At 38.9% G+C, this 13,620-nt stretch overlaps 1 protein-coding gene across 1 annotated transcript in view; it reads right to left on the bottom strand.

The window, feature by feature from the left end:
* Positions 1-5,663: 5,663 nt before the first annotated feature.
* TG (thyroglobulin) overlaps positions 5,664-13,620 on the bottom strand; it is a 150,501-nt gene continuing 142,544 nt past the window's right edge. Inside the window, exons 47-49 of the mRNA XM_014965221.1 lie at positions 12,407-12,537; positions 11,449-11,639; positions 5,664-6,027 (exon numbers count right to left, since the gene is read on the bottom strand). Of these exons, the coding sequence (XP_014820707.1) occupies positions 5,912-6,027; positions 11,449-11,639; positions 12,407-12,537 (438 nt within the window). The 3' untranslated portion in view covers positions 5,664-5,911. The remainder of the gene's footprint in view (positions 6,028-11,448; positions 11,640-12,406; positions 12,538-13,620) is intronic.

Genomic DNA, 13,620 nt, shown 5'->3' with positions numbered 1-13,620 from the left:
ATTGGCATAGTTGACCAATTATGATAGTCTAAATGTAATTCTTTTTATGAGAGACTTGAAATGAAAATTGTAGCCTTTCTGATGTTGGTAAGTTATTGGTTTTATTATTCTTCTATTCCCTCTCAAAAAAAAAAATAGTTAAAAAATCAGTTTTTCTGCATCCTGCAGGGTCACAACAATCTTGGAGTTCTTTACGAAGTACACTTTTTTCTTTTTTTTTTTTTTCCTCCCTTTGCTCTGAGTTTTTGACCAGATTTGATTTTTAGCCTTTCAGCCCAGGGAGTCTCCATTTGCTTTGCTGTGGAAAGGCAACTCTACTTTACACAGTCTCTGCACATGATGTGTCAATCTGTGGGAGCTGAGCTGAGAAGAAACAGTGAACCCCTTTGCTAGTCAGCTTGGGCTCGCATTTCACTTAAACTGCCTGACACGTGCAGACCAGATCACTGTCTTCAGTGGCACACATGAAATGCTGCTGCAAACTGCTCGTGACTCCACTGACTTCTTTTATATTGTTGCAAAACAGGGGTATGTGGCATGAGGGACTACATGTATGGTAATAATGAATAATGGACATAAAAAAAAAAAAAAAGTGAACCTTCTTTGGTCTGTCTTGCTAAATATCTCAATCTTCACCAGAGAAGCCAAGCAAAAGTCTAAATTCTCCCTTCACAAGTCATGTACTGCTGCCAATTGCAATGGTGTTTTTCGACGTGGACAGCCGTTCATTATGAAAGGGCCAAGACTCCTAAACAAGCACTGACCATTGCACAGATGTTGGGTGGGGTTTCCAAAGCCATAATGGGAACCGTGCATCCAAATTCCCTATAGGATGGTGGGATCTGACTTAGAGAATTCCTTAGTCAGCTTTGAAAAACAGATGTAATATTTAAAAATATCCAGTCCTGGCTGACTTTGATGCAGTGGCCTACAAGATACTATCTACCAGCTTCATTGACTTTGCTCTCTAGCCTTTCTGTAGAGTGATTGCACAGAAAGCAGCCAAGATAAACTACTGAGACATTACCTCTTGTAATGCGATAGCAAAATACATAAGCAATAACAACAGTAAGGAAAAAGAGGTCTCCTTAAAACAACAAAATAGCAGCTTTTTTAATGATTCAAAACCTGTGCTGTGAAACATGGCATTTCCACACCCAATCATACAGCCAGCCTCCTAAAAAAGTGAGTATATCATAGAATCATAGAATCATAGAATTGCACAGGCTGGAAGGGACCTCCAAAGGTCATCTAATCCGACCCCCCCACAGTCAGCAGGGACACCCCCAACTAGACCAGGTTGCCTAGGGCCTCATCGAGCCTCACCTTGAATATCTCCAGGGATGGGGCCTCAACCACCTCCCTGGGCAACCTGAGTAAATTTGGCAGGAATTGTGATGCAAAGTGTCTTAATTCTCTTTGACGGCGTATCAGCTCTCAGATGAAGTTCAATGAATTTTAGTCACTACTGGAATTGAAGGGTCTTCCTTGGGCAGCTGGAAAATTAGGAGAGGGAACTCACATCATCATGACCAAAGGCCCTGTGAGAGGACTCACATGTGAAATGGCAAGAATTAGTGACCTCTCAGCTTTGGGCCAGAAAAACTTAATGGAAATAAAAAAAGTTAAAAGCACTGACTATCACACTTCCTATTAACCAAATTCTCTCCCCACCTGAAACTTATATAAAATCCATGCTAGGCGGGTATCTACGTTTCAAAGACCAAATGAGAACCATGTGGAGGATCTTTGCCTTTGTGATAATGTTTATTTTTTTAGCTTCATATGGGGAGGAGCAATGGTCCATAAATCTATAATTACTACTATATAAGCCACTGCTGTGTACTGTAGCTGGAGCAAGTTAGAGAGAATATCAGCCTTTCATATAATACAGAGCATTGTCTGTGATGCTTCTCTGCTGGAAGACTGGGTCGATAAATTTAGCCAAGAGAATTATGTGGTGTCGGTCCCTGCAATAGCAGGAAAACAACCATGATGTTCCAGCTGTATGTGTCAAGTACTTATGAAAACAATTAACGTTCCAGCATTGCCATTTATTCAGTTGTTTTCTTTCCAGCTCTGGATGGTAAAATCTTTCTAATACTCTACCTTTTTTTCTGTTGACTAATATCTCCTGTGCAAAAGAATCACACAAAATGCTGTAGGTTAGAGATTCAAGCCTTAAACCTCCTTATACAGAAAGGTTCTGGTTGCTTGTCTTTCAAAAAGTTCAGATTAAATAACTTAATTGGCATTAAACTTGGTTTGTCTGTGTGTGTGTTCACAGGGAAGTTTCAAAGAATGCTTTCCTTTTAATAAATTATAGTTATTTCCAGCAGGAGGAAGGAAAGCATGGCTCTAGTCAGCCTGCTTCTGTGCATTGTTTCGCTACCAGATCACTGAAGCCTTTGGTATTTCAGCTTAAAGCACAATGACCTAAATCGTCTGAGAATGTATTTTTCTTAGTAGGAATTATATGTGGGAGCAGACTTGGCCTCTTGGTATCACTAAGGCTAAAGTCTCCTGACCTCTGTCAGTCAGGCCACATGTAGGCTTTTCTAATTAAATCTCCTTATTGGATTTGACTGGGCTATTTCTAACTCTTCACATAAGAAAGAGTAGTAAAGTCAAGAAGGTGATCAGATTTACAGCCAAAGACTGGATCACTGCTGCAAAAGTCAGTGCAGATTTCAAAGATGTTTGAGCTCAAGGACCAAGGATGGAAAATGGGTGAGATACAGGATTAGATGAACTCATGGGATCATGAGAGCGTGTTTGACTGCATCAAAATGCATCTTGGCAGAACTGAGTTAAAGAGGTATGGAGAATGAACAGGACTAGCATAAGGGAAGAAGAGGGTGCAGAGAACTGGGAAAGAGTATTTCTTTTTCAGAGGAGGAAACAAACAGTGGGCTACAGAAAACAGCATGAGGGCTTCTAGGAAACTCAGAGGGAGAGAGGATGATCTAAAAAGCAGCATCCAGTGCAAAAGGCTGGGTTTGGGGCGGTCAGTCACTAATGAAATAAAGATGTTTTAACAAAAATTCCGTACTTAAAAAGGCGCTTTTACCAAACTGACAGTCAGGCTGAATACATCAGAAAGGGGTGACCTAAAAGCTGGGTCATACCGACCTACCTACCAAGCCTACCAGATGGCCAAGACTGTAATTAGGAGGCTACAAGGCTAAGCTGCTGAGTTCCTAGCTCAAAATTAAAACCTTTTCTGAAATTCCAGAGACATATCTGGGTTCAAGGTGGAGCTGAATTCTGAGTGGGAAAGATTACGTATTTGGCTTCACTAATATGAGTCAATACTGAAGGCTTTTAAATCTGTCCTCTGTTTACCAGCTCCATGGGCAGTAGATTTATACAGGGGTTTCTGTGTACAATACTTACTTCTCAAAGATATTTAATTTTGTATGTTATATTTTATGCTTTGTGATACTATGATGCAGAAGACAGTATGTTCACAGTATTATGAAAGGAACCCTGCTGAGAAGAGCATTTCCTGTTGGAGTTATTGAAATTGTTGGAGGTGTTTGTTTTTTCTTATGATTTGATTCTTTGGAAGCCAATTGTGTTTAATTGCTTTTTGGGAAGCTGGCCTGTTTGGAATGACACTACCAAAGTTTGTATACACAACAGGGAACAAAATATTTATTTGCATTTCTTTCAGTGTATATTCCTCTACATAAAATAATAATAAAAAGCATATGTTTATAGTTTACTAGGATTTAAATTATTTATTACATTCAGCATTCCAATGTTCATTGTAATAGCCTTTTTATGTCTCTTTAACAGGAGCAATGGGATATTGGGTTGATTCATCAAAACTTTTAGTCTCATGGTCCATTTTCCCTCAAAGTGATTATTTGACTCAGAGTAATAATAGAGCCTGTCGTTTGGCTATACCAAGCCTTTCAGCACAAATAGTACCCCATTTAAGGTCAGTATTTCATGGGGATTTGCCTGATGTTCTGGTGTTCTGGAGAATTTGATTTTTTGGAAGAGTACAGTGCAGAAAAAAAGAACGTTAGCTGAGAGAGGATGCTTCAGTGTTGGGATTGAAAGATAGGAGGACCAGAGAGCAAAATGACTTAAAATACTTTTAGATGAGCTATAATGTATTTTTTTACTGGATGAAGAAGACCTTTTTCACATTTCCTGAAAATGTGTATATATATATATATATATATACACACACACACATATGTACATGCATACATATATATTATAATAATAAAAATTCACAGAACCATTAGGGTCAAGCTAAGGAGGACAAGGATGCTGCTATTGCAGAAATTTGGTTACAGAACTAGAGAAACTCACATTTCTTTAAGCCAACTCACTGTAAAATTAATATGAAATACGCTATCTCAGCTTTGGGTCTTCCCAGGGCTGGAGATATCACAGTCTGTCTGCATATGAGGACACGTGTAAAATCATACCCGTTATTAAAATAAGAGGTTTTGGCAGGGTGCATTAAGTTTTATAGAGAATTTATTAGACATCGATTTCCAGGAGCAATCTCCAAAGAGGAAAAACTAAACCCAGTCTTGGCCAAGGAATCATCACTGCTTCATCTCTAGTTACTGCAAAGAGAGTATCCTCTATGAGCTATATGGTTAAGATCCAGGTTTTTTAAAAAGTTCTTAAATCTTTTTTGTTGTTGTTGTTTTTTTCAATACTAGTTAGCTAGCATAGGTAAAGATAATGATAGAAAACACAGTTTGGTTTCTCTGTCTTTACTTTTTTATATTTAATCAGTTAACAAGCTTCTTGATTCTTCTGTTATTTTTATTGTTTATTGAACAGGATGTAAGTATAAGAACCATGAGCATTACACAATGTTTCTTCTGGTAAAATCTTTGGAAACCTGGATACATGGCAGACAGCAGTAACTGCTCATGCACTGGCAAGGGTCCCAAGCAACAGACAAAACTTTATGAGTTGTTTTATTAAATCATTTCAACACTGCTCGAGAAATTTGGGTCCTACTGAAATCAATGGAAATTTTGCTATTAGTTTCAGGGCAGCCTTGATTTTGCTTCTTGTTCTCAAGTTTCATGAATATCTGTGTGATTTACTGTAAATTGAAGATTATCTGTTACTAAATGATGAATTAACCTAAGCCAGACTACCTTCAGAACCATTAAAGATACCCTATGATGCACTTTTCCTTGCACTTCCAAAACTATTCTGTATCTCACCTTCTCCTTACAAAAGATAAAGGACAACATATTCTAAGCTTCAATTAACATATGCTTTGTATTATCTCTGTTGTGTGTTGTGCTTTACTCAAACGGTTTTATACCATTTATACCATGGTTTTTATCTTTTCACAGATGATCATGAGCTGAATATACCTTGTTCATATGCCTGACTTCATGTGATCGCACTCAATGCACACTTTTGATTCCCTTCTCACATCGTTCTTCCTGGATCCAACCCTTCCCCATTTTGAAGCTTTTTCTTTTACTCCAGAATGCCAAACCAGGCTCCCAATCCTATCAGCAGCTTGTGATAAGTCAGTTATGGCATCTAGCAAATGTGAGCCTCATCAGCTGAACAACTTCTTAGAGTTTCAATGTACATAATTTTCTGGCTGGTGGTACTACAATATGTTGGCATTTGGGTAGTTGCAAGAAAAAAAGTCCAAGTACTTTTGTTTTGGTTTTGCGGTTTTTATTGATACTTCATTTTTCAAATTACAGTTTTTCTTAACCTAAAAATAAAAGCTGTAGGGTCTATTTTGTGCCATATTCAAGAATCTTCTTGAAAAACTACTTTCTTGAAAGGTCTACTTTACTTGTTCAGAAAGTTAACTAAAGGAAGCAGCTTGTTCACATGTTGTGACACAGTTGCATGCATGTACAACTGTGTGACAAACCCATCCAATAGCACTGATTTTCTATCTGCTGTAAGACACCTTGTCTCCAAGTGGCTGGCTCTCCTGGGAGGTAAGTCCTTCACTGGGAGCTTCACTAGGGAAGTTTTCTGCAGATGGCTCTTCATTACTTGTACTTCCTGAAAAGACAATATAATTAAGATTACAATATGTCATATCTTTGATGCAGCAAGCTAGAAGTTACACACTTTGTCAATGACACTTAAGAGCCTTTTTATGCAGCTATAAATGTTCAGGAAGCTATTTTTCTCAGTTTGCAGTCCATTTCCAAAATGCTTTAGGCTAATGGCAGATCACCTAATGGTAATTAAGTATCATGCTTCCAGCATACTTCAAATAACTGCCACTGGAATGTATAATAGCTTGCACTCCACTTGTGCAAGACTTGTTCTCCTTTATTATTGTCTCCTGATGCTTACCTGCCAGGCAGGAACTGTGGGGAACATTAGGGTTTTTTTGTCTGTCTGGAATACATAAAGCCCCAAGCACCTGCCTTCGATACATCTCTTCTTTTTTATTCTTTACCTTCTGTGATTTCAGTCTTTCACTCTATTCCAGTAGTGCAGTTGCCTCAACAACACCAAGAAAGTGTACTGATGGTGTTTATTTAATGTGTCCTAGCCAGAGTGCTCCCATTGCTGCACAGATGTCCCTCATGCTAAAGGAATCTGTTTTCTAGTGGAGATTTCCAAAAAGAAGGTGTGAACAGAACGGGTAAAAGATGAATGCTAACCACAACATTCCTGATTCTGTCTTGATTCAAGTCTGTACTATGAACACTGTTGCTTTATTTGGACTCTTGTGTGGCTACACGTGGTGTCTCAGAGCTAATGGAGAAGGCTTCAGCTTTTCTAGCCATGGAATTCTGTACAGGTGAGGTCCCATTTGGCTAACTTAGACATGTACAGTATGCCTAAATGCCCAAATTTAGGCTCACAAGTTAGGCAGACAAGATTTCACTTTGGAGACACTGCATGTATCTCCTTCTCCCATGTTGCAACACTGCCTATGGAGGCACTTATTTTAGGAGGACTGGTTCTGTTTAGATACCAGTTAGATGAGAGGGAGATGTAGACTGGATCCAAGTCCACCTGTTTGGAATGCAGTGAGAGGATTTTTAATAAAGGGATTCACTGTTAAGCAGCACATTCCACCACACTATGCAAGGGGAATTTTAGCATTCAGACATACTGTCTGAATATGCATAAACATTCTGGAGCTGAATTTCAAGTTGTTAACACATTCCCTGGAAAAAGCCATCCACAGCTTTTTTTCCACAATGGCCACTTTTCTTGTTTCTCGTTTTGGTGTTTCCCATGGAAACCATCATGATTCAGAATATAAAGCATGTCTTTGAAATACAACCATGAGAACTCCCTTTACTAAATCCAAACATTTTCAAGCACCATCACTTTCATAATTCCCCAGGTAAACTGCCGTCCAAAATGCCAACTTTACAAACTAGTTTCAAACAAAACTTCAACAGATTTATAGATCATCTGCAATGAAACAGATTCAAACTTTCCTCCATAATTTGTAAAGGCATTTCCAGTAAATACCATGAAGAATCATTGCATTTATGACATTACTTTTGTTAAACAATCTTCAATTATGACAGCATACATTTTAATTATATGCCAGGAACAAATTATACATTCTTTCATTAAATATTGCAGTTTGATCACAAAATGAAACACCTACTTCAACCTGGACAATATTTTTACTAAATGGAAATAAAATTACAGGTAACAGTTAAGCTGGATATATACACAACAGCTTCTAGATCCAGCATTAAATAACCTAAAAGACATGTAACTTCAGCTGTATAAGAGGTTCTAAATATGAAAGGTTTTATTCCAGAAAATGAAATGTATACGTTTAGGAGTAACTCAGTGTTCTGTTGGACTGAGACCTAAAGCCTGAGCTTTGAGCTTACAGCTATGCTTAATATGACATTTCTAAGTCAAGATATTTCACACGGAATAAAGAAATGATGAAGAAAAAAAATTGAAAATCCAGTTGCAGTTAGATTTTATGATCTCTGGTTTGTCCAGTTGTTCTCTATTTTACTGAAATACATTAACTTTTTTTTTGCTCATGGATCACAGATGATATACAAAGCTGGAAAGATATTGATTTGAAGGAAGAGGTGAGACGGAAAAAGCAGGATTCATCACATTTGGTTGAGATTGCATCAGTATAGACCCTCCACCATCCACTTGAATGTGAAAACTGGATTGTTTCATTGGCAATGCCTCTTGCTGCCACACTTGTGAACTCCTTCTACTTGGCATGAGGCAACAAATTGCAACCCAGAACAACCGAGACTCAACAGTCAGAACAAACAGTGTATCATATGATCCAAAAACACTGTCATGAAGATCTATAATTATTGAAAGGCAGGAAACTGCTCTTTTTTCCACAAAATATGTGTTAGATTGGATGACACAGTAGCTGACTGGCAAATAGCTTCCCCTCAGAATGGAGTGCAAAGTACATCACCCCAAAATGGTTTGCAGCATTGCTTTCTCAAATCTAGCATCCAACATTACACCAGGTTCCCATATGACAGCCTGGCAACACTCCAGGAATGGAGTCTGGAGCTGTCAGGTAACAGCAGAGGTGCAGTGCTTCAGCTCTAAAGTGAGGTACAGCAAGTTGCTTCTGGTGTAAGGAGGTACACCAACCAAGCATCAACATGATGCTTAGGGACTTAAAAAAAAAACCCTTTTCACTGAACACATTCTACAGTTTCACTTGTCCACTCCTGCAGAGTGTAATTTTTGGGACCAATGCAAGTGACAAACTTGTACTGATGGTATGATACTGTTTTGGCATGAATTTGTCACAACCTGCTCTCAGAAAGAAATTTAAGGTGTTGAGCTAACAGCATCTGAAGTTCTTAGAGCCCTTCTAGCTGAACTGATGAATATTTTGAAACTTTTTTCACAAAGAGGTGGGTTTACATTGTCATCAAGATACCCTCAACACAAGTATCTGTGAGTAACCATTCCATGCTGAGGTCTGGAGCAGAAATGGGTTTGATTTGATGCCTATTTAAGTATAAGTCAAAAGAGAAGTTTCAGTATTCAAGGGTTGGGATAAGATTAAAGATGACTATCAAAGCAAAGCAACAAGGCAAGGTTACTACGAGATAGAATTTAGTAAAGTCGACTGTGTAGCTGCATTACCATGGTGCTGAGGCCAAGCAAATGTTGGCTTGAAGAGCAGGCAGGGTGTACTCACTTCTGCTTGAAGAATAACATGTTGACATGTACTTTTTAAACCTTCTCCTTGACAATTTATACTCCATAAATCTCACATTGTGTGGCTTGTTTTCAAAAATTTGACTCATCTTTGTGAACTCTTTTTGAGTGTTTTTCTCTCCCTCTCTAAATCTTTATGTTTGACATTCAAGTACGTTTAACATTCTACTCCTCTCTCGCGAGATCCCAACTGGAGTACTCTGTCCAGCTCTGGAGCCCTCAGGACAGGAAAGACATGGACCTGTTGGAGTGGGTCCAAAGGAGGGCCACAAAAATGATGAGAGGGCTGGAGCACTTTTCCTATGAGGAAAGGCTGAGAGAGTTATGTTTGTTCAGCCTAGAGAAGAGAAGGCTCCAGAAAGCCCTTATAGCAGGCTTTCATTACCTAAAGGAGGCCTACAGGAAGTATGGGAAGGGACTCTTTATCAGGCAGTGTAGCAACAGACGAGGGCTAATGGTTTCAAACTGGATGAGGGTTTAGGTTAGATATCAGGAAGAAATTATTTAATGTAAGGGTGGAGAGGCACTGGAACCAGTTGCACAGAGAAGTTGTGGATGTCCCATCCCTGGAAGTGTTCAAGGCCAGGCTAGATGGGGCTTTTAGCACCCTGGTCTAGTGGAAGGTGGCTCTGCCCAGAGAAGGGACATTGGAACTTGATGATCTTTAAGGTCCTTTCCAACTCAAACCATTTTGTGATTCTGTGAGTCTATTTGGTTTTGGCCACTGTCAAGGGCAGGGTATTGAGCTAGGCAGACCATTGGACTGACCCATACACAAATATGGTTGTGTTCTTATGCCAGTTTGGATGGTTTTAAACCTTCTTCATCTCAAAACCAGTCTGTCTCCTGGTCGATATTTTCCCACCTTTTAGGGGGATTTTCGGGAAGTGCTGGGAACGGCCTCTGTCCGTGGTGCTCGGTCAACAAGAGCTGTGACTCCAACTCAGTCTGGCATTACACAGTCATGATGCTGAGAGATGAAGTCCTAAAATATCTATAAGCTATGCCCAGGACTGTTTAAACATCAGAATCAACTTTTTCAAATTGGGAATATCTTGGCCAGCAGAAAGCCATCAGAAAGATCAAAATAACCCCTCTGAACTTGAGGGGTTGAGGGATACCAGGAAACTGATGAAAAGGCCTTGAGCAAAATCCTCAGTCCATTTTTGAAAAAAAAGACCATGACTAACAATTCTGGCTGTCTTTTGAACATGAGAATTGATGCTTTGTGTTTATAGCAGAGCCACCAACTTGGTGACTCTGAAACATTGTAGTTTTGTGTCACTCATACATCAGTCTCAGTCCATCTGAGATGATCTGTCAGGCGTAAATAGCCTGGGTGGCTTCATGCCTTGGAGAGTACATTTTGTTCCCAGAAGTGCAACTGCCCCCAAAGCAGAGGGTCTGGACCGTGTTCACTGTGAAGATGAGTCCTTAGGACATAAAAAACACCTGTAAGCTTGCAGGCCTCCAAGAATAATTCAAAACATCTCTGCCTGCCAAAAAGGGATAGTTTTGTTTGCTTTTCTTGAGGCTATCCAAATCTATTTACAAGATACACAGATATGAAGGGAAGTTTATTTACCAGAATAAATTGAGTGTTCAGGACATAGCAGCAGATTGAAATCTCCTCAGAGTTGGTCTTAGTGTCCTAAGCAGTAAGAAAAAATTGAAGGAATCTCACAGCTGCATTGAAATTTATAGAGACAAAGGAGAAAAAATACAAGGGGCATAAGCAGCACAGCTATAAAAAAATCAAAGAAACTTATCTAGTTTGAAGTCAAAGCATGCAGGATCCATAATAAGATATATCTACAGTCTCAGTTACAACTTTACAGCGGATAGAAGTTACTGTGTTCCTCCTAAGTCACATTAATCTCAACATTCTCAAGTTAGGAGCTTCCAGTAGACAAAACAGGCCCATATAGCTAGTCTTCCACGTTAGTCAAAGTCTATATTATGACTGCAAATAGAGAGCAAGCTATTAAAATATATAACTTCATCATATCTTGTGTCATCATTGCAGGAAGATTTCTCTATCTCTAACTCCAGAAAAATGAAACTTTATTACACACTATCTGCTATAAAATAAATTTGTTCAGTGTTGCATCCTTTCAGTCTCAAGAGAGCCTTAATTATACGCACAATGGAAAATGCAAGATGTGTATTCTATGAAAACTAATTTTCTACACTAACACAACAGGACTACAGTCAGAGGAAAACAGTAAATGGAGAATTTAGGTTTTATTTAATCACAAGAAACAGTTTGCTCACCTGTGGATGCTTTCAGTCTTCTGATATAATCAGACCAGAAAGAACAGTCCGCTTTTTTCAATCCTTTAAGAGTCGGTAAGGAAACAGTGAACTCCTTGTAGTTATCACCATCATCCCTTGGCAGATACATAGGCCAGGGGGGCATCATCCCTGACATTCTTCTTGAGAAACTATGAGGGTAGTTTGGATTTCTAAGGGAATGGGAGAAATTACCATTAGAAAACAATGACATGAACCGTAAAATGCAAAATGAGATCATGTAGGTCAAGGAAATGTGTATCCAGTCCCTCTCACCAGAAGGGTTCAAATTCAGTCCAGACTGGTGAATCATTCATGGTGTCTCACCTGACTGTAACTTGTTAGTCTGGTTCACTTCCTAAGGAAAAGGTCTACAGAACCTGTATAGGCACAGGCTTATGAACACCATCAACAGCCCTTGGTCACAAAGTGACCCAAAGTACTCTAAAAAGCAGGTAAAGTCACAGTTCCCACACTAGATTTCCAAAGATACTCCTCATTCTCAAGCATGGCCACAGACAGTAAAGCTGAGGGTTATTTGTGGAGTAGTTCATAAAAGTTCACTGGGTCTTCATGTGCTTTCCCTTTTCTTCTAGGAATAAGAGAACTCTTAGCCAAGAGACTTCAAATTGGGGTTCTAGAACTAACCTCTGGAAACGACACCAAGGCCTTTGTAGTGACCATATATTAAAGTAGAATTTGCAGCTGCTTCATGGAGATAAAATTCCTATTACTTCTAGCTAAGTGCCATACTACAGATCTTTGGTATCTGCTTGACAACTTGGCCATGAGTTTCCAACAGGGTTGACCAAAGGCCTCTCTGTACAAATACAAATTGCTAGAGGACATGGGGGCTACTTGAGAGCAGGATCTGGACTACATTCCCTCTACTCTTTGCCCCCTCCCTAGTCATAGGAATTCTTAAACATCACATACTTACCCAGAGTTTACAAAATTGGAGATATACTGCATAATTTGCAAGGAAAGGCTTTTTTCTTCCACAGTAAATTGTTCTTCATACTTCGGGTAGAACGGCAGTCCAAAAGCATACTGAACATCCAGTAAGAGCTCCTGACCTGAACTAAAAAAAATATTTATATAAAGATAACTAAAAACATCGTTTATTTATTTAGGAGAGAAAGGGATCTAATTTAATTTAGAGAATAAAGCAAAGTTTTAATAATTAATGACCATTAACTAGAGTGTGGTGAGCTGTGGGACTTCTTCAAATCAGAACATAAAAGAAGAGCAAGTAATAACATGGAGAATTTGCCACTAAGTTAATGCAGGGTCTTTAACATTTGTTACAAGAGGAAATTGTGGAAGACAGCAGGGCACATTTTCTATATTAACTGGGCATATAAGAGAAAGTGATACCGGGAGAATCCACTTGGCTATACCAGAAATGATTCTTATGTTTTGTACAGATTTTCACTAAAATTAAATTCAGAAAGTGGAAGCAAGTGGTGACATGGAATCTGGCAGCCATGAAGGAAGGTTAATTATGGTTTATTTCAGAGACTTGGAATAAATCCTGGCCCTTCTTAACAGCAATTGGAGTTTTTCCATTGACTTCTTTGGGGCCAGGATTCTGCCCCAAATCTTTGGATAAGGAAAGATGTAATAGGAGATGTTTATGAAGATTTCGCTTAGACATAGTTTTAATCTAATTTCTCTGCTGGCTGGGTGGGTTTGGTTCATACAGTCTATTCTCCCCAAGTTTTATAAGGCAGTCAAGTCAAAACAACTTGATACAATCACCTAGATCAGATTTAAGAAAGAACAATTGCTGTTTCATTCCATGTAATAATTAACACATATAATAAGGACTATTTCAACAATTCAGAGACAGGACTGGTCAGGCAAGACAACAACACTCATAGGACCTAGTATCAAAGGTTACAGAACTCAAGATATTCAAGTCCTGCAGAAAAACAGTGGCCAACTTTTACTAATAAAATTATAACTAAACTATGCTCAACACATAACTTTGAACCACAGCTCAGGAGACATTTCTGGTAGGGTCCAATTGTGTTTTCTGTATCCCATATTTAGACAAAGGTCTTATTGACTTGGTTAAATGCTGCATGAAGGCAGACAGCATCAGGGGACCTGGGAGAAGGAACAGATGTCTAAGAGGCAGGAATAAACAAA

This window comes from Calidris pugnax, unplaced genomic scaffold (genome assembly GCF_001431845.1).
Source record: "Calidris pugnax isolate Ruff unplaced genomic scaffold, ASM143184v1 scaffold41, whole genome shotgun sequence".
NCBI classification, from domain to species: Eukaryota; Metazoa; Chordata; class Aves; order Charadriiformes; family Scolopacidae; genus Calidris; species Calidris pugnax.
Note: the sequence above shows the minus strand (reverse complement) of the source record. Positions and strands in the feature narration are given on the sequence as shown.